The 25,996-nt window shown below is 34.1% G+C and overlaps 3 protein-coding genes across 5 annotated transcripts; 1 reads left to right on the top strand and 2 right to left on the bottom strand.

The window, feature by feature from the left end:
* Positions 1-2,886: 2,886 nt before the first annotated feature.
* On the top strand, positions 2,887-9,402 carry LOC110615636 (probable protein S-acyltransferase 22). The gene is made up of 9 exons (XM_021757625.2): positions 2,887-3,462; positions 3,556-3,669; positions 5,419-5,829; positions 6,155-6,223; positions 6,314-6,385; positions 6,928-7,056; positions 7,169-7,249; positions 7,480-7,668; positions 8,210-9,402. Exons 1-9 carry the CDS (start codon positions 3,421-3,423, stop codon positions 8,987-8,989), a joined length of 1,887 nt encoding a protein of 628 aa, XP_021613317.1. The 5' UTR covers positions 2,887-3,420; the 3' UTR covers positions 8,990-9,402.
* Positions 9,403-9,832: 430 nt separating this feature from the next.
* Positions 9,833-12,452, bottom strand: LOC110616372. 3 transcript variants are annotated; one of them, XM_021758778.2, is made up of 2 exons: positions 11,005-12,452; positions 9,833-10,239 (listed from the first exon to the last, which is right to left on the bottom strand). In XM_021758778.2, exon 1 carries the CDS (start codon positions 12,028-12,030, stop codon positions 11,017-11,019), a length of 1,014 nt encoding a protein of 337 aa, XP_021614470.1. In that variant the 5' UTR covers positions 12,031-12,452; the 3' UTR covers positions 9,833-10,239; positions 11,005-11,016. The 3 variants fall into 3 exon arrangements, with proteins under 3 accessions (XP_021614470.1, XP_021614471.1, XP_021614469.1); XM_021758779.2 differs by having other exon boundaries at positions 9,833-10,236; XM_021758777.2 differs by lacking the exon at positions 9,833-10,239 and adding an exon at positions 10,262-10,576.
* Positions 12,453-19,350: 6,898 nt separating this feature from the next.
* LOC110616318 (protein argonaute 7) lies at positions 19,351-23,885 on the bottom strand. The gene is made up of 3 exons (XM_021758703.2): positions 23,227-23,885; positions 21,446-22,679; positions 19,351-20,968 (listed from the first exon to the last, which is right to left on the bottom strand). Exons 1-3 carry the CDS (start codon positions 23,588-23,590, stop codon positions 19,513-19,515), a joined length of 3,054 nt encoding a protein of 1,017 aa, XP_021614395.1. The 5' UTR covers positions 23,591-23,885; the 3' UTR covers positions 19,351-19,512.
* Positions 23,886-25,996: the final 2,111 nt, after the last annotated feature.

The raw sequence follows: 25,996 nt of genomic DNA, 5'->3' as shown, positions 1-25,996 counted from the left end.
AAATTTAATTAAATATTAAAAATAAAAAATAATCATATTTTTTTTATTTTGCAATATATTTAATTATTTTATTAATTAATATGAACAATACCCAATTCAAAAACAGTATCCTAATTGCTTATTCCAATGTATTTTTCTTGTTTTTTTCTGTTGGTCTAACATAGTAATCTGAGATCCCTTCAGAATGTTACTAATTAATAATAACAACATTAAATATGATTTTTTGGGCTTATAAAAATCAGATTTTTGTGTAAATCTAGGTTTGGTTTTTGAATTCTTTTTTACTACCATGGACAATGTTGATTCTATTATTCTTTGAGTAAATTACTATAAAATCCTTAAACTTTTATGAAGTAAATTAGTTCGTCCTTTTTCTAAAATTATTCTTTTAAAATATTAATATATTTAATAAAATTTAATTTTTATAAAAATATACTGAAAAATTAATTATTAATGTAATATTAAATTTATTATTTTTGAAAAGTAGCATTTAAATAATCATTTTATTTAATTTGCATTTAAGTGAATTTTAACTAATTTATGAAGGGTTTAAAAATAAATAAATAAATAAATAACTACAGCCCACCATCTCTTGCCTATGTCCTATTCCTTCCTTCTGTGTCTCTAATGGGTCACTCTCCTTCCTCTTTGCCATTGCATATGGCTTCCTCTCTCTCCTTAGATGATGTAATTTTAGGAGAATTATTATTTAATTTTAATATTATAAAAAATTCACTAATTAATTTTTTTAATTTTAAAAAATATATTAAAATATTTATAAAATTTTAAAAATTTATTAATTAATTATTTTATTAATTTTAATTATTTAATAGTCTAAATTTTAAATACTCACCACACGAAAAAACTAATTATTGAATATTTTTATAAAAAAATAATTATTTAATAAATTTTTTATATTATAAAAATTAAATAGTAAAATTAATAGAATTTTATCATTTTCTGAATAGAGTTAAATAGTATTCGGTTTAAATAAAAAAATTAAATTAATTTAAAATTTTAATTTCAGCTCGGTTTAATTTTTAATTTTAAAAATTTTAATTATTTTAACTCGATTTAATTTTTAATGAGAAAAAAATTAAAAAAATCAAATTAAACTGATTAGTGATAATAATATATTATTTTTAATAATATAAATAGATTAAATTAGATTAATATTAAAATATTCTAATTAAATTTTAAAATATTAAAAATAAAGTATAAAAAATAAAAAATTTATTAAAAATTTAAATTGATCAAATCGAATCAAATTAAATTAGTTCAGTTTGATTCAATTTGTGATCAAAATCAGTTTGGTTTAATTTTTATAATTATTAAAATTTTAATTTTTAATTTATTCAATTTCGTTTAATTTTAAATCAAACAGATCGAATGCTCACAGCTACTACGGTTTCTAAACAGAAATAATCTTAATTTTATTTAAAAAAAATAAAAATGAAAACAAATAAACAACATTAAATATAGTTGGGTATTTTTGTGATTTTGAAAACACAAATTTCCAGCCAAAAAGCATTTGGGCTTTAGGGGGGGGTGATGAATGATGACAGAAACAGTAGCAAAAAAGTAGAGAAAATGGCTTTGAAGAAGTGGGGCTTAAGGTTTTCTATGTATTGTATATTTGCCATCCCTTTCTACACAAAAGGTGTCTTCTTCTGCAAACCACAATCCATGCCAATGTGGGGACATTTCTCTGCTAATGCTTGCCAAAAACACACACAATTACTCAGAGATCTTACCATTTCTACATGGTAACTTTTTGTTAGCATTTACTAAGAGATGGTGTAGAAGAGAGGTAGGGAGAGTGGTTACACTCGGCTACGGTTTGATTTTGAACTGTGAATTGAATCAGTTAATCCGTTTTTAAATTAAACTCAAATTTTATACTAGGAATTTCTCTCTAAACTAGAATCAAAACAGGTGGTTCGGTTTAATTTCAATTTAATTTAAAATTTTTGAAATAAATTATCTAATAAAATTATATCATTTAAAATTAATATATAGATAAATTAATTATTAAATAGATAAGTTCTCAATTTAATTGGTAGTTACAAGCCTCACCAACATAGTAATTGAAGTTTATAATTATAAGGATTAAATAATGAATTTTACTGAAATTCAAGAATTTTATAGTAATTTTTTAAAAATTAAATCAAACCGCTGATTGCTAATTGAAATTGGCCCGGAACCGAAAACCTTTGCCAGGTAGGCCAGAGATTAGTTGGTAGCAATTAAAAAAGTAAAACTAATAAGCTCTAGAGCAGGAGGCAGTGGGCTGTGTGACACATGATTTTGCCCAGTGATAAAGGTAACGCTACAAAAGATGCGTTTGAAAATTGGTACTTCAACTCTCATTAAATCTCAACACATATATACATATATACATTTTCAATGAAAATAAAAATATTATTTAAATTAATTAATTATTTTTAATTAATAAAAAATTACTATTTAATTTTTCTATTATAAAAAATTTATTAATTTATATTTTATTTAAAAATATATTAAAATATTCATGAAATTTAAAAAAATTTCATAATTATTTTTTTATTAATGTTAAATATTAAGTATTAAAAAAAGACTAATAATATATTTTCCAATAAAATTAAAAAAATAATTAATAAATTTTTTAAAATTATAAAAATTAAATATTAAAATATTTAACAGTTAAGATTAATAAAATAATTAAATAGTAAATTTTTAAAATTTTAAAAATATTTTAATATATTTTTTAAAATTAATGAAGTTTTTTCGCAATATAAAAAGTAAAAGTATATTTTTTAAATGATATATATATTTCTCCCAAACGGACAAAGAAAAAAAAAAAGTAAAAAGGGAGGTGGCAAGGTAATAATGGCCGTGAAAAGAAAACCAGATCACTGTGCTTCTCTCTCTCAGTCAGATCTTTGTTTTGCTCAAGTTGAAAAATAAATAAAATAAAGCTTTTGCTTGCACAGGAACAAGGAGAGAAAACCCAAATCCAAAATTCAGGCCTTCTCATCCTCCTTTTCATTATTTTTTTTTTCACCTTCCACAAGCTTTGGATGTGATTTAGCAAACCAAACAAAAGTTTCCTCACTGCCCATTTCTCTTTACTACCCAACACTCCATTTCATGTTGCAGCTTCTTCATCTGTTTGCTCCTTTTTTATGCTTTTCTCTTTCCCATCTCTCTTGTCTCTCTTTGATTTGACCCATGAGAATAAATGGCTTGCCCATGTAATCTATGCTTGGTTGGCAATGCAGTGGATGAATGGTGTTTTTTTTTCCTAGACAAATGAGGGAAAGTGAAAGAAAATAAGCGAGACCCAAGTCATCTTTTTTCCTGAGCTTTTTTCCTTTTTGTTCTTACCCAAATTATATATTTTTGTCCTGGGTCGCTGCTGCTGCAGCGTTAAGGCTAACAATGAGGAAGCATGGATGGCAACTTCCTTACCACCCACTTCAGGTGCTCTCTCTTTCATTCTCCTTTTTTGTCTCTTGTTTTAATTCTCTTTGTTTTTGAAGTTTTTATGTTGATTTTTGTAATTTTCTTGTGAAGGTGGTGGCTGTTGCTGTATTTCTTGCGCTGGGGTTTGCTTTTTATGTGTTCTTTGCTCCTTTTGTTGGGAAGAAGATTTTTCAATATATTATAATGGGAATCTACACTCCTCTGGTGAGCCATTTCACATCTCTTCCTTTAGTTTCTTTATGTGTAGTTGAACAGTTTATCAGTGGGTTGAACTACTGAGATCTGTGCCTTGTTTGCCTGTTGATTCCGATTCATTTGTTTGTTTCTATGCCCTCGATTTTTATTTTCCCAAATGGGTTTCCTTTCCCCACTCTATTTCTTTTGTTAATTTGGCACCTGAATCCCCAGATCCTTTCATCTGTATGAAACAGTCCTTACTTTCGTTGATGAGGCAATAAGTTGCTGCCTGTGCCTACTAACTAATTTTATATCACATGGATTCTAATTCTGTTACATTGAAGATAGTATTTTCTCACTTGTTTGGACAAAAGCATGGGACTGTAATTCTTATCCGAGTACTAGTACGGCTGTTATGCCTTTTAGGTTAAGATGTTTGGGATGTTTGATAAAGCAATTTCTTGGCAGTGGTCTTCCAATGGACTAACTATGAAGCTTGTCCCTGTAGAGATTGTGAGCCAGCCAATAAGATTGCTGAATCACTCAGCTTTTTGCTTTCCAGATAATTCTTGTATTGTAAAATTGCTATATGTTAAATTCTTCTTGAATCCATGATTTAAGTTGTGGGTTTTTTAATTCATCTTTTTCCATTCTTTTGTGGTTGCAAATAGAAAGAAAAAATGAAAATTAAGAACTTGATTTCACAACTTGGAAATTTAGAGGTCACATCTGGAAAGTTGTGAGTTTGAGAATCAAATTTAAATACATTCAACTTGTGTTGCAGCTAGCATAAGGTTCTGATTTTTGAAAAAAGAATCTATAGTGTGCAATGCATTTTTGGTTCGATTCATGTGCAAACCTGTGGAATGTCATTCTATGCCTGTCACTTTAACTTGGACCACAAATATGGCTTCCTTCAAGATTATTTTAAGGCTTAATTTGAATAAAATGTGATTCTATCCGCTAGAGTTAAAACAAGTGGATCAAATGGTTCTCTGGCATGAAAGTTCAGTTAAGCCAAATGGTAATGATGACTGTGATGGTAAAGCAAGATATTTGGGACTAAGACTACGCAATGGCTTCCTTAGTATTACATTACATGTATGTGTGTAAATGACACAAGAAGGGTATGCAACCTGTTAGGACTGTCTGCACATTTCTATGCAAGATTCTTTGTAAGGATATTCTTTTGGCACTAGATTCTGCAGATGAGTACATACTTGTGCTTTTGTACGTAACACACCGTGCCAAAAAATCAGAGTAGCTTGGGATATCTCTGGCTACTTAGATTTAGGTTAGAAGTTGGTGATTGTTGGCACTGAATCAAAATTAATAAATCCAATTCTACTATAGGGTTGTTTACATTTGTGTCTTGTATGGTTTATTTATCCTTGTGGTATATTAGGATATTTTGGTTTATTTATCCTTGTGGTATATTAGGATATTTTGGTTTATTTATCCTTGTGGTATATTAGGATATTTTGGTTTATTTATCCTTGTGGTATATTAGGGCATTTGCAATTTCTGTATGTTTATGTTGTTGCTAACTTATTTATCAGACACAGCATAAGGATTAAATTTCAGTAATGTAGAGGTTCTATGTTTAAATGCAAATTTTTTAGCGTTTAGTCGCTAGGCTCAAATGACTATGACAAGGTATATGTTAGTGAAACATGAATATGATTATCAATTTAGCATTCATTGAGTTTCTTTTTTCATTGTATTAGATGTGACTTCATCTGCTAGGAACTTGAGTAACATATATTTTCTTTTCAGATTACATGTGTCTTTGGCCTATACATTTGGTGTGCAGCAGCTGATCCTGCAGACCCAGGAGTTTTCAGGTCGAAAAAGTATCTCAACATTCCGCATGATAGAAAGCATGCTCAACAAAAGGATTCTAAGCTAGGTGTAGGCGGGGAGTCAGTTTCATCGATGCATGATGCAACTGCTTCTACAGTTGGGGGTAAATCTGTAAGTAAGGGATCAGAGATCGCAGATGCAACTTTGAAAGACCCTAATGCTGATTTTGAGCAGAAGCATGCAATGTTGGGACATTCATCTTGCCTCCGGTGGGCTTTCTTTCCTTGTGCTCTTATCTGCAATTTCTGCAGTTCAAGTGATGACTCTTCATCACAACAGATGAGTGAAGATGGGATGTTCTATTGCAGTTTATGTGAGGTTGAGGTTGGTAGAACTTTCAATTTAGTTTCTTGTTGTTTATTTTCTTTCTTTCTTTGTTATTATTATTTTTTTTTGGTAATCTTTGATAACTTGGATGCCATGGTCTGGTCAGTAGTTTTTGAGCAACATGATCTGAATAAGGTAGTGTAGGATTTTTAGGTTCTGCCAAGCAGTTTATAAACAAATTATTTGTCATTGATCTATTGGTAACAACCATCAAGTGAGCAGGTGTTTACATGCATCTGATTGATGATTTTAAGATTTGTCATATTACTTCAATAATAACAATTAGTAAAAGTTCATGCTTATCAAATTATTACCTTGCCAGGTTTTCAAGTACAGCAAGCACTGTAGAGTTTGTGACAAATGTGTGGACCGTTTTGATCATCACTGCAGGGTATCAAGCATTTAGATAGATGGACATTTTTCTTTTCTTATTAAACTTGTTCTAATGTTTCTTTAATTCACTTTAACCCTAATCCTGCAGTGGCTTAACAACTGTATAGGCAGGCGGAATTACAGACAGTTTTTCACCCTAATGGTTTCTGCTCTCCTCTTGGTAAGGACAAGTCTTCAAATTCTGCCTTACCTGGAATCTTCAAATAGTCAGGCCAGTCATCAAAAAATTACAGCTGTTGAGAGTTACTGATTGCCTGTCTTATAGATATTTCCATCCTTCCTGATGCAAGTTTCTTGATCCCTATTATGATAAAAGACATGATCTACCTTTGATCATTTGTTTAATTTATCTTCAATATTCTCACGCAAAAGCAATATCTACCTTTGACCATTTGTTTAAATTACCTTCAATATTCTCATGCAATTGTACTGGGGACAATCACAAGTTAACCCGTTTTCCTAGAATCCTTTTCTTGCTCTGGTGGCTTATGCCATTCTTTGTACTCAATAGTTCCCCAGAAAAATCCCAAATTCTTAAAATAGTTTTTGCATCCTGAACTTGCCTGCTTTCTTTTTCCCAACCAACTTTGGCAGGACTGAAGATCATCCAGAGTAAGACTTTTATTTTTCAAGTCATTTTCATTTTAATTGATTATTGACAGGTGTATAAATGGTTTATGCACCTTGGGATTGAGATTGCAGCTTATTCTACAATGGTTAACTGGAATCCTAGTACTCATATGCTGTTTTCTTGAGCGGAAACGGTTCTCTGTGGAAATCTCCTCCAAATTAGGAAGCAGTTTCTCTCTGGTCCCCTTTGTTATTGTTGTGGTAAGTTTTGTTTATCTATCAATTTGAAAATCAATAAAGCTAATTCATTTTTATTTACTACTTTTTGGTTTCTAGAGTCGAAGTAATGTTATGTATCTTAACATTCTTGTAGGCAGTGTGCACCATTTTGGCTATGCTTGCTACCCTACCTCTTGCTCAGCTTTTCTTCTTTCATATCCTCCTGATTAAAAAGGTAATGTTGATTTTTTTTTCTTATTTTATGATGACTTTTTGATGAATTTGCCCCCTACTTCCCTGATGTGTGGAATATGCACAACATTTTTTTTGAAATTCTTATTTCCCGGATAGGCAGTAGCCTTTTATTTTTATTTGACATGTACTTGTTTTGTAATTTTTTTTATCTAATGCTGTTATTGTATCAAGTGAATATGTCAGATGGATTAATATGATTGATTATTACAGGGAATCAGTACGTATGATTACATTATAGCTTTAAGGGAGCAGGAGCAAGAGCAACAAGGAGTTGGAGGCCAGCAGAGTCCCCAGATGTCTCCTGCCAGTTCACTCACTGGATTAAGCAGTGCAAGCTCATTTTCTACTTTCCACCGAGGTGCATGGTGCACACCACCTCGGCTGTTCCTGGAAGATCAGGTACCCATTCATCACTTGTCAATTTCTAGAGACTTCAATGGTTGCAAATCTGCTTATCGTACTGGAAGCATTTTAAATTTTTGACCCTTATTTTACTGCTTGTGCATATTATGGATTTTGGGGTCTGAGATGGTTAAAAATTTGCTGTTAATATTAGGTATAAGTTGTTTTCGTTTGAAATTACATGATTTCGGGAGTCTTGAGTCTTTAATAGGATTTGTATGTTCAACCTTTCTGCAATTTCTTCATGCTTTTGTCCTTCAGCTATTTGGCTGTAATTTGCACTGAAGTGCTTTTCTTCCACCTCTTTTTTCTTATATATTTTTAAAACGTATGTTATGGTTGTTTCTCATGAAGGCAAATTTTCACATCACATTTTGTATTTTGACATTTTGTTTTACCACCTTGTCCTTCGTGCCTGTGTCTTTAAGCTTTACAGAGCTCATTAACTTTGCACTTGTTGCTTGTATCTTTGATTTTATCAACATTGCAATGAGAGTCATTTTTTTTATTGCTACTGCAATTTCTTTGTTTCTTCCAGTTTGATGTTGTTCCTCCAGAGACTGGATCCGTCAGTTCCTTGGGAAAAAAGACAGTGGGAGAGGAGCCAATCAGGAAAAAGAACCCAGCAGCAGTAAAAATCAGCCCATGGACATTGGCCCGATTAAATGCTGAAGAGGTTTCGAAGGCTGCAGCAGAGGCAAGAAAAAAATCCAAAATCCTGCAGCCTGTGATGAGACGGGAAGCGCCTTTTGGACTAGGAGAGAGTAGCTTTGGTAGCAGTGGCCATCGGATGGTCCCAAGGCCTGACAATAATAGAAGGAGAGTTAACAAGAGAGTACGCCTGCCAGCTGACCTGCCTATGGAGCTTGTAACTAAAGTTTCAGGTATGGCTGCTGAGAAAGGTTTCACCGAGACATGTACAAGTTTGGCTCCTCTTCAGCTTGAGGCAAGAAGTGCTTTCCAAACCAGCAGAGCAATGTCAAGCTCAGCAGGGATTGTTGCTTCTTCTCCAGAAAGCAGTTTAGATTCGCCGGATATCCACCCATTCCGCATTTCCTCATCTGGAGCTGAGGAGTCTAGGAGGCTCACAGGTCTATCAGTTGCAGCTGCTGCTTCTCTCGGTGGAATCCCACTGTCAAGGTCTGCTAGTGATGGATATGAAGCATCTGGTGGGGAAGATAGTGACAGGGTTCCTTCCAGGATTGTCCAAAGGTCTACAAACTGGAGTAACTTTCTCTTCCGTGCGGATCAGGATGAGAGTGTTCTTAGATTGAAAGCATCATCTTCATCTAGCCAGGCTAACAGTAGAAAGCTTTAAGTGTGAGTCAATGATGAAGAAAGAATTTGGTTCATTTTGATTTCATCAAGGGAGAGAGCTCAACATTCTTTCATTTTTGGGCCAAAATGTTTCAAGGATTAAACCAACTGGCCATTCACGTTGCATATTGATTTGCGCAATTTAAGTTTGGAATGTGGAATCTGGGCTTTCATAAGCAGGACATGAAAATGCTGTAAAGAGGTTCAAGTATTTGTGTTTTTTCTTCTAGCCCGCAGCAGCATGAGGTTTCATTGCAGCCATTAGGGACTTGACAAGGTGACAAATTCGTTATGTTGTTTGTTTTTATCTAAATTGTAATCTCTTGCTGGGCTTTTGTTAGAATGGATTCTTGTAGGCGGCTTTGTATTCACTATTTTACACCCTCTGAAAAAAGCTTACCCATTTTAATTTTATTGTTGCCTGGATCTTAAGTCTTAAGTGCCCTCTGAAAGTTTAGAAGTATATCAAGGAGAAACTTCATTTGATTAAGGATTAATTTCACCTATGCCTAATGAACTTGATGAATTTTGAGCATAGATTATATAAAATTTTGGACAGACAATAGTAAATGTAAAGACTATTATAGTTCTCTTAATAAATGTCTTAGCTTAACGGTAAAACAAGAGGGGATGTCTTTAGCTTAATGTTAAAGGTGAGGCTTGCTAAAAGTGGGAGGCAAGATTGGATCCTCAGAAATGTAATTTGAGTTCAGACTCATTTGAACATTGCGAATAACAGTAGAGCTTGAGAATTGATATATCTGCAAATCATAGGAATTAGTAATAACTGATATGTTTACATTGATGATGTTATTGTTGCAGTGATTAAAGAAGATGCACGAAATTCACCTCTAAAAAGGCTAAAAGCAACCAGAACTTTTGTTATTGATTAACTCGAATTAGGAAAGGTTCTTTACAAATCCTGCTAAGATTATCCATAACAAATCTAACAATAACAAAAATGAAATGCGCTTGCAAAATAATGTTCCAGGCTCAAATGTAGAAACTGCCTGTCAACTTCTGGTATAATGAAAGTGAAGAAGGCAACAAAAACCATGTTTAACAGACTTTGAAATACTTGAGAATGCCGAGTTCACACTTTCCGAAGACAATGATGTTTCGCCATAAATCTCCTTCGTTTTGAGGTTAAACATCCAAGGTTTCACTTTGAACCTTTGGAATAACACTCCCTTGGCACAGGGCCAAAACCATAATTGTCCCCCTTACAACCAACTTTGTCAAAGACATCTGCTGCTCATATATGCATTAGGAAGCAATGGAAAAACCAATATTTAAGTTAGAATTTAGTTGATGATGTATTATAATAAAGGATACATTTCTTGCACCTGGAAAAAAGGAAACTAGGCAATAAGATGCGTGCCTCAGGTGTCCTGCTTCACCGGCACTAGGACAACTACTGCTCAATTTCAATCTTAGACCTTGTATCATTTAGAAACAAGGTTGCCTGATCTTTGAATGGCCTTTTCTTCCATAATAACACATGACATTTACAAAACTACTTTTCAATCAAAAGGGTGCCCGGTAATTTAATCTACGTCAATTACCTTGGAATTTCAAAGCTGGAAATCTGGCACAATCATAAAGTACTGCAAATTACTTTACTGCTACAGAAAATTTCCAAGCTGGTGAATGAAAGTCGATTTTGAAAAGCCTATTTCTTTTTGAATTCAGCACAAAGAAAAAAAAAAAAAAAAAAAGCAATGCAGTACGACTGTTACTCCTAAAATTTGTATCATTGCAGCTGGTGAAGCGTAATACTGATCTAGTTAATATGCTGAACTCAGTTCCATTAACCACATATGTAGCAAGGCAGCAGAGCTAGTCACAAGAATCAACAGCCAATAAAAAAAAATTGTTTATTGAACTAATGGGTAATGGAATTTACAAGTTTCATTTCTTTGCATAATTCTAGTGGGACTAATTTCATACACTGAGAAACTAAATTAAGAAAATAGCACAATCTGGGAGGAAGGTATTACAAGACCACTGACTAACCTTTTTTCTTGGTCAAGTATAAGCAACGGAGACGAGGTGAGGGACTTTTGCATCATCAAAAGGCAAGCTGATATACTCCCTAGCAAGTTCCTCAGCAATCTCCCAAGCAAGCTCCCCATGTACAGCCTTGCAATACATATACAGAACAGTATTTGCAGCAACATTGTAAAGGAACAACACCATTAACAGTGTTGAAGTTACCACAATTTGCACAACAAATGCACAACTCTTCCATCCATTGGTAGCGCCAATACCCAGTGTCATCCCTGATACCAAGCTAATGACTAACAAAAGACCCACCAAGAACTCAAAAAACAGCAATAAAGCCAAACCCACTCCTCTCATTCCATTTATGAGATAGCTACTCCTCCTCAATGGCTCAAGCCACCAACTCGATTCCACTACCACAAGGACACCTACGAGAGACCAATTAAGTTGCAAATACACTAAAACCAATATCAAAACAATCAAAACAACCCCAGAGAAGCCAATAAAATAAGGAGATGAGATCTCAACTTGAAACCCCGCCAGATGAATGGCCTTAAACACCAAAAACAGGAAAAACCCAGAAACGAAAAATATCACGGACACAATAATTTGGGTTAAAATGATTGTGATTAAGAGGGGAAGGAAAGAAGTGAAAGCCGATTTGATAGCGGCTAAGAGCTTGACGGGTCTACCATAGAAACCATGAAGAACGCTGTAGGTGATGGAACCAACAGCAAGAGGAGCAAAAACAAGGACAAAAAGAGAGAATATGAGAGAGAAAACAAGGTTGTTAATGGTGAAAAGATTAGATGGGTGTTGATGGAGGAAGATAGAAGTCGAGAGAAGGACTTTAGAGTTGAGAGTTGAGGATGGAGCAAGGAGGTTCTGAAGTGTGGGGAAGACACTCAAATAGAAGGAGAGAGGGAGGAGAAAGAGGACAGAGAGAGCGAGGAAATGGCGGGAGTGGGCGTTGATGATGTGTTTAGATTCAGTTAAGACAGTGCAAAGGTTTATAGGAGAGGGTGGTGGCGTTGCCATGAAAGATTAGGGGAAGATGAGGGAAGAGAACACAGAATAAGATGACTGATTGATCAAAATAGGAAAGCGAAGAGGAAAAAGAAGAAGACGATGAAGTTGATGGCGTAAGAAGACAAGGACCCAAAGGAGTCTCGCAAGAGATCCATTGGAAAATGATTTGTATACTTTTTGCTCGTCGGTTAAGATGGGCTTTCGCAGGCTTGTCCATTTCAATGATGCTAAGATCCATTGAAACTCAGATGGCTGGAAATGGATTGGCAGGTTTCGTTGCCCAAAGGCCCAATAGCATTTGTAAAAATGATTTGGGCCGTTGGGGTATAAAACTAAGAAAAGCCCAAAGCCAACTTTCTATTTATAACTCATCAGAATCAAAGTAAATCTAGAGAAAGCAGTTGGGCATCTTTTGGTGAAGTGAAAACTGAAAACTCATAGGTACAAAAGCTTGCTCTTCATCCTTTTTAACTTCATCTTTATTTATTGATGATTCCGCCTGAATGGCTGAAAATAACTCTCTGCTGGGTTACACCAAAGCAGAGTTCTTTTACAAAACAAGATAAAAAGAAAGGAGATAGCCCTAGAGTCACCTGATGTAACATGGGATTGGACAGCACGGGAAACAGAGGCAAGCTCATAGAGCCATCAAGTGTTAAAATTTTCTGAGAAGACAGTGGTCCTCGTCTGCCCAAAGCCTGAGTTGACAACTAAAGGGATGGGATGGGAGAATTGGGGTTGTGATGGGACCATTAGTGCAACCAAATAAATAAATAATCAGTTGTTTGTTGTTTGATTGCATGTCTGTGACTCTGATATTACGGGTCATCACTTTCCCCCATACGCCTCTCTCTCTCTCTTTTCTATCACCGACAATTGGATTCCTTCTCGTAGGAGTGCTTTGATCTCTGTGTCTGCTGCTTATAAATCGTTGAAAAATCGTCTACAATTTCATGCTCGTAGATAATCTTGAATTTGATTTTTTTTTAAATTTTTTTCTAAATTAAGAAATTTAATTTAATAATTGAAAATTAACCTTCTTAATTTTCTAGTTAAATAAAAATAAAATAAAATTAATTAAGTTGGAGAGGGGGGACTTGGAGGAATTGACACAAATCTCACTAAACATTAAATAAAAAAATATAAATCCAATTAAATTCATCCACTTTTATTTCATAATTAAATAAATTTAATTATTTTTTATATAATAAAATTTCATTTTTATAGTTTTAAAAATAATTTACTATATCTATATATTTTTAAATTTTTATATTAATTAAAATACTAAATTTTTTATATTTTAAATTATAAAAATAATATTATATTAAAAATTATTTAACTCTTAACAAATATACAGAAATTTAATTGACTAAAGTTTAATTGAACTTTGAATGAGAGAGCTTGTCTTCCCTGTTTGGGAGTTGAAAAGTCTTCCCTGTTTGGGAGTTTTTGTCTTGTCTTCTATGATAAGATTTCCTATGATTTGTTGTTTTTTTTAGAATTTCTTCATGGCAACTGACGAGAATGCGGTCTCAGTGGAGATGGCGGGTTTATCTGTTGATGGCGAGGTGGATGATGCTGACGGCCTAGTTTTCGGGGTTGATGATGGTGTAATCGGCCAGGAAGATCAATGAGTTGTATTAGTTGGAACTGTCGTGGGCTTGACAACCCACAAGCAGTTCAGGTCCTGAAAGAGATGGTTAGAGTTAAGAGGCCAAATTTTCTTTTCTTAATCGAAACTTTATGTTGTTCTGCTCGGGTGAATGAAATAAAAGATTTGTTGGCTTATGATGGTTTCTTCAGTGTGGATTGCTTGGGTCGTAGTGGGGGTCTGGCTTTACTGTGGAGATCGGTTTCTTCTATTACTCTTCTTAGCTCATCGCAACACCATATTGACACTGAAGTTTTTATTGAAGGGGTTGGTAATTGGCGCTTGACAGGCTATTATGGCGAGGCTGATCGGAACTTTCGTCATTTATCTTGGCAACGGTTGCGTATGTTGGCATCTCATCATGAAGCACCCTGGGTGTGTTTAGGCGATTTCAATGATATTCTATCACCTTCTGAGAAGCGAGGTGGTCGTCCTCAACCTTCACGTTTGATTAATGGCTTTCGGGATGCGCTTTCTGATTCTGGTCTTATTGAATTCCCCATGATGGGATATCCTTTTACATGGGAGCATGGAAGAAATAGTGATGGCTGGGTGGAATCTAGGTTGGACCGTGTTTTTACTAATGCTCAATGGTGTACCAGGTTTTCTAATTCTACTGCTGAAGTGTTGGGTTTCTCTACTTCGGACCATCTGCCTATTCTTCTTGCTGTCAGATGCTTTGTGGATCAACGCCATACTCATCGTTTCCGATTTGAGAATACGTGGCTCCGTGAGGCAGGGTGTCGGACCTTAATTTCAGATATTTGGCAACTTTCTCCAGATATGGACGTTGAGGGTAAGCTTGTGGCCTGTCGTACTGCTTTGAAATCGTGGGGCATGAATCTTAGACTTCTGCATAAAGCTGAGATGGACGAGAGTCTTGCTATTATGGCCCGTTTACGCGGCTCTCGGCTACAGGTGCATATGGATGAGTTTTTACGAGCCAAATCCTGTTTCTTTCATCTTTTAAATCTCCGTGAGATCTTCTGGAAGCAACGTGCCAAGCAATTTTGGCTTAAAGAGGGTGATGCTAATACTCGGTTTTTCCACAATGCTGCTTCTGCTCGGAAAAGGAAAAATACAATTGTTAAATTGCTGGATGATTCGAACGTATGGCATGATAAGAATTCGGGTCTGGAGGAGGTGATGTCTGGATATTTTATGTCTCTCTTTACTTCTCATGATTGTAATTCTGAACCAGTTTTGCAGTGTGTTCCATTATTAGTGTCACATGATCAGAATGCATCTCTTTTAGCTCCTTACAGTTGTGACGAGGTAAAATCTGCAGCTTTTTCTATGAAAATTGATAAATCTCCTGGGTTAGATGGTTTCAATCCTGGTTTTTTCCAGCATTATTGGGATATTATTGGTGAGGATGTGTCTCATTTTTGTATTGATTGCTTGCATTCAGGGTCTCTCCCGCCGAAGTTGAATGAGACTGCTTTAGTTTTGATACCTAAGAAGTGTGTCCCTGAGCGAATGAGTGATTTGCGTCCTATTGCCCTCTGTAACGTGGTTTATAAGATCATGACTAAGATGATAGTTAACCGGCTTAAGTCCATCTTGCCGTCTATTGTCTCCGAAAGCCAGAGCGCTTTTATTTCTGGACGTAGCATTCAGGACAATATAATCTTAGCTTTTGAGGCTATGCATGGATTTAATATATTTCATCGAAAGAAAGAGTTATCTGGGGCCCTTAAAATGGACATTAGCAAAGCCTATGATAGACTAGAGTGGGCTTTCATTCGTGACATGCTCATCCGCATGGGGTTTGCGCAACGATGGGTTACTTTGGTGTTTTCTTGTATCTCTACTGTTCGTTATTGGATTCTGCATGATGGCAGGGAAATCGGCCCTATCTTACCAACGAGGGGACTGAGGCAAGGAGATCCCTTGTCGCCTTATTTATTCATTCTTTGTGCTGAGGGGCTATCCCGCCTTTTACAAGACAGTATAAACCGTGACAGTCTTCATGGGTTCAGGATATCACGGGGTGGCCCGCAGATCTCCCACCTTTTTTTCGCGGATGACAGCTTGATTTTCTTCAGAGCAAATGTTCAAGAGGCGTTGGAGCTCAAGCGTATTCTTCGTATCTATGAGAACGCATCTGGACAATTGGTTAACTTTCAAAAATCATCTCTTTCTTTCAGCAAGTATACTCCTGTGGCTCTTCGGGTTTCTATCTGTTCAGTGCTCCAGATTGAGGAGAAGCCGAATTTGGGTAATTATTTGGGACTCCCTTCTCATGTTGGTAGTAACAAGAGGGAAGTGTTCAGTTTTGTTAAGGATCGTTTGTGGAAGCGGCTGAATTCATGGAAGCATCGTGCGCTGTCCCAAGCAGGTAAGGAGGTCCTCTTGAAAACAGTCCTCCAAGCTATGCCAAACTATGTTATGAGTTTGTTTTTATTGCCTCGGACTTTATGTGCTGATTTGCAGCGTATGATGACTCGGTATTGGTGGAGTAAGGGTGCTGATCAAAATCGTGGTATTCACTGGCTGGGTTGGCATAGAATGGCGAAGCACAGACTTGACGGCGGGTTAGGTTTTAAATCGCTCCATGATTTTAACTTAGCCATACTTGGTAAGCAGGGTTGGAACATTATTAACAGGCCTCATTCTTTAGTGGCCCGCGTTCTTAAGGCTCGTTATTTTCCAACAACATCTTTTTTGGAAGCATCTTTGGGCCACAATCCTAGCTTTTTGTGGCGTAGTATATGGGCGACTCAGAGTTTGGTTAAAGCTGGTGCTTATTGGAGAATTGGGAATGGCAGGTCAGTTTCTATTTGGACTCACCCTTGGTTGAAAGAGGCGCCCGACTTATTGGTTTCTACACCCCCTCCTCCGAACTGTACTCTTTCTGTTGTTGCAGATCTTATGATCGGCTATAGATGGAATGAGAGTTTAATAGCTCAGTTGTTCAATGATAGAGACAGGAGTTGTATTTTGAACATCCCTCTAAGTCTTTCTTCGCATCCAGATGCGTAGTGCTGGAAGTTTGCGTCCAAGGGTCACTATTCTGTTAAGAGTGCTTACAGATTTTTGGTTGCTGGGTTTCGACATAGGGAAGGTAGTGAGATATGGAGTCGTTTTTGGAAGACGAAGGTGCCTCCTAAAGTGCTTAATTTCTGCTGGCGTGCTTTAGTTAATGTAGTTCCTTGCCTCTCTTTGCTTCAGTCCAGGAGAGTTCCGGTTGATTCGATGTGTCCGTTGTGTCATGAGGCTCCTGAGACTATCCTACATATTCTTGTTCAGTGTCCTTTTGCCCGCAGTTGCTGGTTGAGTTCGCCTTTGGGTTGGCCTGCATTCTCCGCTGCCTCTCTTTGGGAGTGGTTCTCTTCAGCCTTCCTCACTGCTTCTGCGGAGAATGCTTCCCTTATTCTAATGATATGTTGGGCTTTGTGGCATAACAGAAATAATGTTGTTTGGAAAGCTCAGGGTCGAACTGCGAGTGGTGTGTTCTTCATAGCACTGAATTTTTTGCAGCAATGGAGGGAGGCCTGTTCTGATTCTACCAGCTGCACCAATGTTGTATCGGCTTTGACTGTTTGGTCTCCTCCACCGCTGGGTTGGATTAAGGTTAATATTGACGCCTCTTTAAACTCGCAACGAAGTTCGCTAGGCTTTGGCTGTGTAGTCCGAGATGCTAATGGTAGCTTTATAGCGGCTAAAGCAGGCTGTTTTTGCAGTCAGATGGAGGTTAAGTGTGCTGAGGCAGTGGCTTTTCGAGAGACATTGAGATGGATTAAAGAGTGCGGATGGGATCGAGTTCTTTTCGAATCGGATGCTCAGGTTCTTATTGTGTCCATTAACAATGCTTCATTAGATGATTTATCACCTTTTGGTCTTTTGGTTCAAGATTGTAAATTGCTTCTATCCAGTTATGAGGAAGCAAGATGTGCTTTTATTCATAGGTCTGCGAATGATGTCGCTCATGTTCTAGCAACATCGGCTCATTCTGAGTCAGGTCAAGGAGTTTGGGTTCATGTTCCTCCTCCTCATATAGCTTCCTTGATCGCTTTGAGTTAATAATATTTTTTTCATTTTCAAAAAAAAAAAAAATTTGAACTTTGAATAAAACCTCGCTGCAACATACCAAGAGAGAGGACAACCTTCTCTCACACTTTCAACCGGTGATGGGAAGGTCAGAAAACGGCAGATCTGTTATAAAATCCTCTTTCTTTCAAGTGCAAGACTTGTAATAGAATAAATGCTAAAAGCATATTAAAAAAATAGTTGCTCCGTATTATAATTTTTATTTATTTAATTTATATATATATATATATTAAAAAATAATTATTTTATTAATTTTTAATTAAATTTTTTTAAAATACATTAAATTTTATTAAATATTAAAAAATTTAAAAGTAAAATAAAATAAAAATAGTTAATTTATATATTATTATAATTTTAAAAAATAAATAATAATTTTAAAATAATTAAAAAAATTGTCACAAGAGAATAATAATAAAGAGGATAGACTCGTGACAATATAAAGAATAGATTTTCCAATTATATAGCGTGTAAACTAAATTTTAATTCTTAAATTTTTATTTAATTAAGATGTAGTTGTTATATTTTTAAAATTAAATTCTTAAAATTTTTTATATTTAATCTATTTAAAATTATAATTATTCTATACATTATAAATATTAATTAAAACCAATGAATAATTAATTTTTTTTAAAAAAATATAATTTCTTTTTAAAATACTCTTTATAATATTTATTACTATTTTTAAAAATTATAAATATTAAAATATTCTAATAAATAAAAGTTAAACAATAAAAAATATTAAAAATTAGTGAAATAAAATATTATAAATAAAAATTAATTGAGATTTAATTATTCTTTTAAATTAAAAAAATTATAATATTTAAATTATAATATAAGAGGTCAGATTAATTATAAAAAAATATTAATATATAATTTTAAAAATATAAAGTAATAAAGATATATTTATATTTTTAATAATAAAAATAAATGGAGAAATTTTAAATTTAAATAAATTAATTAGAAAAAAATTTAAATATTTAATTTTAAAATTATAAAAATATCCATTAATTATATTAAAATTTAAATATTAAAATGTAATTTATTAAAAAAATTAACATATTGCGGATCCTCAAGTCGAAATCCTCGTTAGTCTCTTACTAAACAGGGCCAAAGCTTCGGAAAAAAAAAAAAAGGAGCGAAAGTTATTTAAAGAATAGTCATTTTAGTCTTTTTCTTCTTTATGGTTGAAATTGATTAAAAAAATTAATTAATTACTATGTTTTTTAAATGAAACGGTCGGAATGGGGGGCCCTCTATCTCTGAGTACATTGGCGGTCCCATCTTCTAATGGCCGTGCAGTACTTAACAGTGGAGTCATTCTCATGCAAAACACCAGAAACGTAAAGAAGAAAAAGATTAATAAAAAGCAAAGCAAATGAGAGAGACAAAAGGGGAAGTCGAAAGACAGCGTAGTGGTGGCTTTTCTTTTGTTCTTTTCTTCTCTCACTGTTTAATCGCTGGCATGCACTGCCATTCACTGACCTGCTCTGCGGCTGCGTCTCCCTTTTTTTTATACTCAGCTTTACCTTTATCCTTTTTTTTTTTAAATTATCGAAGAGTACATTCCCCTCTTTACCGTCTTCCTTTTTCAATGCATTGAAATCAAAGAAAGCAAGAATAGGACATTCACAAAACTGAGTCTTATTTTCTTGTCAACTATGAGAAAGTTCATACTAATTTGCTTCATCTGTTAAGGTCACTATTTAATATATGAATTCATTCCTGGATTAGCCTGCCTATGTTTTCTAATAATTGGAACTACATCTGTGTAGAAGATATAACTGAAATCAGCAGTAGAACATGAGATTCTTTACTTTCTCACTGAGCTTCGGTAGAGGTGTTGCTTTTGGTGGGGAAGCTCTTGAAATCGTACAAGCATTTCTCATGGACGACTCAGACCGTTCAATGTAAAGCCTGCCCCTGTATGCAGCTAAGTGGGCGTAGTAAGCAGGAGGCACCAAAGAAACTGGCTTGGTGCATCTTACAAATGTGTAGCAGAGATTGTATACCAACTTCTGTAATTCATCAGAAGTGAATTGGTTCTCATCCCACAACACATGGTAATGTGTTGGCCTGCTTGTTCCTTTCACCCCCCAATGGCTGCACAAATAAAAATCAAATTCCTTTGGATGTGTAATCACAGTGTCCACAACTGTCCCTGGTGGGATATTTTCATTGTAAAACTGGTCCTGAATAGAAGAAGATAGATCTGTTTCGCAGGGAAACAACCTTGTATGATGCCTCTTTTGGACAACTGCAAAGGTAATGGGAGGTTTATAACAAGGGAATCTAGAACAAGCTTCTCGAATTGATTTCAGCTCTTCTTGGAGAACCTTATGAAACTGAGTTTCACTTACTCCATCCCTGAAGAACATTATCCTTTTGGGAAGTTTGTTTGCTTCTTTGTAAAAATCATCTAGCAATTCTTTCACCATTGAACCAAGATCCTGGATGATTTCTTGGCGATGCGTTTGCGACCTCATTCGAGATGCATACTTATTTGCTGCTGGCCAGTTCATGCTACCAACAACAGCAGCAACTGATGGACTGAAGTCATCGAGAGGGTGAGGATGAGTGACGTCAGCTCCCATGAAGATCACGGGCTCGTCGGAATGAAGAAGGCGGGGAATCTGAGAGGGTAATGAATTGTACAAAGCAACTGTACATCCTCCAAGTTTGGCATTGATCTTGAGAGACAAATTGGAAAGAAATTGTGAACTCAACTTGCCAAGATTTGTAAACAAGCAGCACTGGCTTACAACACCTACATTTGTCTCTGCTATCCGCTTCAAATCTGCATATCCTCTGTGTCTCTTCTCCATTATACAAATAAGCAGCTGGAGATTGTTTGAGGCAGCTTTCTGGATTTTCTTGAGTTTTGATTCCAGAAGGGCCACATTATTGAGCACTTGAGTTGGCTCATATTGTGGGCTAATAATTGTGTTTTTGCTAAGAAAGATGCCTAAGTGTTCACACCTTTGGGATAGCTGGTTTATGAATTTTGGAATGTTAGACTTCTGTTCAGGGGTGCCTCCAAAACTTATCAGCGCCCATCTTTCTATTCTTGTTCCTTCAAAGACATGGCTGTCGGCAAGGTTCCATTGGCGATCCTGGCGAGAAGGTATCAGATCTCTTATAAGGCCACCGTCACCAAGTCTTAGTTTTGGAGGTTGTAGGATTCTCCCATTCAATCTTGTCATTTCTCTTGAAACATGGAGTTTGAATTCTCTGCTCTGGTTGCCACTGTCAAGAAAGAGAACTAAATAATTAGAACTGTTAGAATTGTTGAGAATCCAAGCTACCATTAAGGAGAATGTTATGGAAAGTTGAATCTATTTAATATAGAATTTGTATTTAGATAGAATAATTATTTCTATATATTCCTATGATCATAGAATTTAATATATTCCTGTTATAGTTGGAGAATCCCTTTGTTTATGATATCATACCATATACGTCTTGGATCTTCCACAATAAATAAGGAATTTTTGAGATAATCCAATTCAATAAAAATGCACCTCTTTGAGCTTTTGTGTATGTGGAGATAGGCTCTCATGGCGAAGTAAGTAAATCTTTTTGTATTATTATTTTCTCTCTCTTTTATTATTTTAAATTTAACACAAACAGTTAAATGAAAAAACATAAAGGAAGCACATAAATACTAGTTGAAATCAAAATTTTCTTCAATGGAGAATTCTCCAAGGTAATCTTTGAAATCACCTGGTTGGCCCAACAGAACCTCTCATGACTTCATGTATAATTGTTCTTCGTTCTTTAGGCCTTTGGCAGCCCATCTTGAGTATTTTTGCAGTCTGATCATCTGACAGCTTACCAAGAAACTTCTGGCCTTCACATATCATACAAAGCTCCATAGGAAGATAACATGGTTTACTTCTACTGATCTGCAAACATGGCAAGTTCCGGAATTTTATATCATAATTGTAGTGGTCCTTGAAGTAACTCACCAGCCTCAGATTCTTCCCATCCCTGTCCGCGAACCAAAGATTGTCCGTAGCTTCTTCAGTTAAGCCGAAAACTCGGTACCTCTGGACTGTTTCTCTGTGGCAAACAAAGACCCTGATGTTCTTCAAAGCCTTCTCCACTTCCTTCCTTTCTTCACCAATCAAACTCCTTGTTTTGTTCTGTGGGAGGTCCCTAAGAAACTTGAGACGCTTTTGCAAGTAAGGGATCACTCCAATACTTTCATGAAAAGCAGTCACTGAAAAATCCACATTGAGAGCTAATCCTTGTTGGGTGGGTCTGAGACTTTGAAAGAATCCTCTCAATCCAATGGCTCCTCCTCCAATTTCCTTTGTTCCTCCCATTGAACTTGAATAGAATGATCTCCCCACAGGTATACATTTCTCCATGGGACTTTCTCTCAGAACAACATCCAACGCATGTAGATAATCCTGAGGAAGTGGGATCCAGTCATCACCTTCTTTGCTCAAGTATCTGCTCAGTTCCTTTCCATCCAGCTTTGATACAAGCTTGATATTTATTCGAAATAGTTTCAACTGTTGATGCTTCTCTTGAAAGTCACTCAGTTCTCCAAAAGGCAAAGATGATTTGCTAGTTGGGATTGGGAGGCTAATGTAGAATTCAAGCCTATCATTGCGGAACTCAACTGGACTGTAAAAATTCTTTCGACCATCATAGGCTGGAAAAGCCCCAGAGAGCACAGCTGAATTATCCTCTACAAGTTTTTGTTTGATCATTCGGGCAACTTCCTTTGAAGGACTGGGAAAAATATCCACATTGTAATGGAAAATTCTCTGCGAGGAATTGAATCGGACAAGGAAATGGTTAGCAAGAAGAGTAATAACATGTCCTTCTACTCCACCAGAATCTGGTCTCCTTGCAGCTACCAGTGCTTGGCCGGAGGAACCCATATCCTTCTTTCCATCATTTCCTTTGACAGGCGAATGCTTTCGTCGTTGCAGCCCCTCTGGAGCTGGTTGCAGATTCAGAAAGAAAAAGCTAAGCTACTGGAATCAATTTTCTTTTTCTTTCTTACCTTTTCACTACTAGCCTATCATCTAAACATGGTTTTAAAAAATGAAGCCACAACAGAATTAAGAACATCCAATATCTGAGTTTTAGCAGCCAGAAAAATCAATTCTGGCAATTAAATTCTGTTCATTCTTTTGCTTTTCTGCTTTGAATTAAAAAAAAAAGGAAAAAAGAAATTATTTTATTCCATACAGGTCCACAATAAAGTATCACAGCATCGTGTATAATAACTAAAGCAGACGAAACAAAATAAAAACAAAATGAAGGAATTGCTTGTTAGGCCAGCAAAAAGGAAAAGAAAAGAAAAGAAAGGAAAAGAAAAAACTTTATAAGAATCTTTACATAAAAACCATATGAGAACTTCCCTATGACACACATGCAGAGAAAGTTAAGAGGAAAAAAAAAAAAGAAAAACAGTAATGATGATTGCTAGAAAGAAAATTACAATAAAAACAAATAGAGGGGTTGTGTTAGATATGCAATGTTACCTGATGAAATTGCTGCAACTGGTCCTTGGCTAACAAAAGGGGTGGGAAGAGGAGGAGGTGGATGATTATTTAGCTTAAACGAAGGTTTCTGAAAATGGGTTTTTGATCTGAAGCTATGGTTTTGAGGGAAAGGTGGAACAAGAGCAAGTTGGAGAGGTATCGGCGGAGGCAGAGGAAGAAGAGCTGGGCAGTAACTTGGATACTGGCCATGGTTCAACAAACCAAACTGGTTAGAGTATTGAAAGAGGTGATGCTGATATTGATACTGATACTGATGCTTATGGTCGGAGTTAGTCCTGCCCCTAAGAGTCCTAGTCTTAGCGGTGCATTTCTTGCTAGCATTGGATTCTTCCGAATCCTCCATCAGCAGATTGTGAGAGAAACAATACAAAGCAGAATAGGGATTAATATGAAGCTCATGACATGGGGACAGAAGAGAAAGAGAAGAAATGGGTTCTGGTTTTAGATATATCAATGGAAAGGTGGCTCAGGAGAGACTGTAGTTTTTGCAGAGAGTGAAAAGGAGTTTGGGCTTTAGCTGCTGAGGTTCTTCTTCGTGTCTAGTAGAGAGAGAGAGAGAGGTGATTGGTTGGTGTTGGTGAACATTGAAGTCGAAAGGGAAGCTCTGGGCTGGCTTTAAAGAAAAGTTGGAAAGCCCCAGTCATGAAATGGGTAAGGGTCTACTTTAGGTTACTGCAATCTGTGTATATAGCAGCATAGTTTGGGACTTTAGGGCGTAATTTTATTCGCAATCTCTTATTTCTAAATAATTTTTTATTTGAACTTTGTTGAATTTCGCTCGGTTAGAAGTAATTTATTTTTTATATAAATTATAATATTTTTTAAAATTAATTTTAAGAATAAGTTAAGTCTGATTCAAATTTACTAAATTTAATTTTAATATTTTTTTTTTACTTATATATTTATTTAATTTTCTACTAAATTTATGAATTATTATAAGGTACTATTTTGAGCTGATAGTGATTGGACTTTAATGTCGTTATTGCTCAAACTTGCTAATTCTATTACATTGTTTTTTTTTTTTTTTTAAAAAAAACATTAATAAATCTGCAGAGTATTTGTGGCATCGTCACTTTCATCATTACCCTCCACTTAAAGAAAATCAATGGAATTAAGACTAATATTATAGACATATTAGATCTATTGGGACCATTTTTGCAGACCAAAAGGTAAAGACATTACACCTAGCAATAGCTTTTTATATACACTCCCCTCATATAGCTGCTGCCCTACCGTAACCAGCTATAGCCTAACCTTGTATCTAATATTAGGTAAAGTTCGGGAAAAAAAAAAAACAAAAGAGTAAAGACAAAAAGACTAAATTTGACTGTAAATGTAAGACGAGTTAAAAATATTAAATTTCATTTTTTAATTTAAATTTATTTTTAAAAAATTTAAAAAAGCTTAATTTATACTTTTAAATTTTTATAAATAATATTTTTAATAATAAATAAATAAATTTAAATTGAAAAATAAAATTTAATAATAAATAAATAAATTTGACTTTTAATACTTTAAACCATAGAGGATGATAATATATCACTTTAAATAGGAAATTGAATAAAAAAAATTTAATTTTTATACGAATTTTCAATTATATTTACTTTTTTAATTATCGTATAGAGTAATAAATTTTTAAAATTAGTTGCAATGGTATTTATGTTTGTTAATTAATTTTAACTTTAAAAAATTTATTCACTATTATGGGTTCAAAAATTCTTTATTACCATCCGCTCGTCCAGCTCCTTGATTGATTAAGTCAAATAACACTCACTTATACCACGTGTAGCTTCATAAAATCATATATCCAATTCGATTTATAATTTTTATTTATTTTAATTTTTAATATAGATTAAAAAAATATTTTTTATTAACTTTTTAATTATATCCTTTAAAAGATATTAAATTTTTTTAAATATTAAAAGATATTTTAATAATTAATAAGAGGTTATTTTTTTAATAATTATAAATTTATTTTTATTTAAAATTTTTAATTTAATTAAATAATTATATTAGTGTTATATTTAAATTACATTATTAAAAATTCACATAAACTCTCAGTTTTGTATGATAATAAATATATCTAAATAAATATAAAAAAATTTAAATTTTATTCTCTCGGTGTCTTTTTTTTAAAAAAAAAAAACTCGCATTAGCATTTAATTAAATTTATAGACAATTTGTATTAATATTTGATTCTATTAAATTGAATTTACTGAATTTTTTAATAATTGAAAAAAAAAAGGCCATAATTATTTGTAGATATACAATATACAGTATCATGAAAAACATGTGAAGTGTGTTTGATTTAATTGTTAGATATAATTGATAATTAATAATTAATATGGATAATAAATAATTTATTTTAAGTTATAATTGAAATATTTAAATATTTAATAAATTATATATAATTTTTATTGTTAATATGTAAAATGATGAATATGGAGTATATATATTATGTTATTTATTTATTATTGAAATATACATAAAATTAATAATTTATTATATATGATATATAAGTTTTAATAATATGATTGTTAACAAAATATAATCTTTAATATATATGTATAAATAAATATTATAGCTAATATAATTATTTTTACAATAAAATATATTTTATAAGTATAATAATTTATTAATATATTAAATTTTATTTTATTAAAAAATTTTATAATTAATAAATACGAAAAGGAAACACGGTCTAAAATTAGAATTAATTGAAAAAGTAATTCATAAAATATCTATTAAC

Source organism: Manihot esculenta, chromosome 5, assembly GCF_001659605.2.
Source record: "Manihot esculenta cultivar AM560-2 chromosome 5, M.esculenta_v8, whole genome shotgun sequence".
NCBI classification, from domain to species: Eukaryota; Viridiplantae; Streptophyta; class Magnoliopsida; order Malpighiales; family Euphorbiaceae; genus Manihot; species Manihot esculenta.
Note: the sequence above shows the minus strand (reverse complement) of the source record. Positions and strands in the feature narration are given on the sequence as shown.

What these genes read in the sequence shown, in the direction of transcription:
- LOC110615636 (XM_021757625.2), top strand. Translation starts at nt 3,421, where the DNA reads ATGAGGAAGCATGGATGGCAACTTCCTTACCACCCACTTCAG. An exon ending in GCAGTTTATGTGAGGTTGAG is followed by an intron (nt 5,830 to 6,154) that starts GTTGGTAGAACT and finishes TTACCTTGCCAG; the next exon opens with GTTTTCAAGTACAGCAAGCA. An exon ending in ATATCCTCCTGATTAAAAAG is followed by an intron (nt 7,250 to 7,479) that starts GTAATGTTGATT and finishes TGATTATTACAG; the next exon opens with GGAATCAGTACGTATGATTA.
- LOC110616372 (XM_021758778.2), bottom strand. Translation starts at nt 12,030, where the DNA reads ATGGCAACGCCACCACCCTCTCCTATAAACCTTTGCACTGTCTTAACT.
- LOC110616318 (XM_021758703.2), bottom strand. Translation starts at nt 23,590, where the DNA reads ATGGAGGATTCGGAAGAATCCAATGCTAGCAAGAAATGCACCGCTAAG. An exon ending in AGTTGCAGCAATTTCATCAG is followed by an intron (nt 22,680 to 23,226) that starts GTAACATTGCAT and finishes ATCTGCAACCAG; the next exon opens with CTCCAGAGGGGCTGCAACGA. An exon ending in GGTTCTGTTGGGCCAACCAG is followed by an intron (nt 20,969 to 21,445) that starts GTGATTTCAAAG and finishes CTTTCTTGACAG; the next exon opens with TGGCAACCAGAGCAGAGAAT.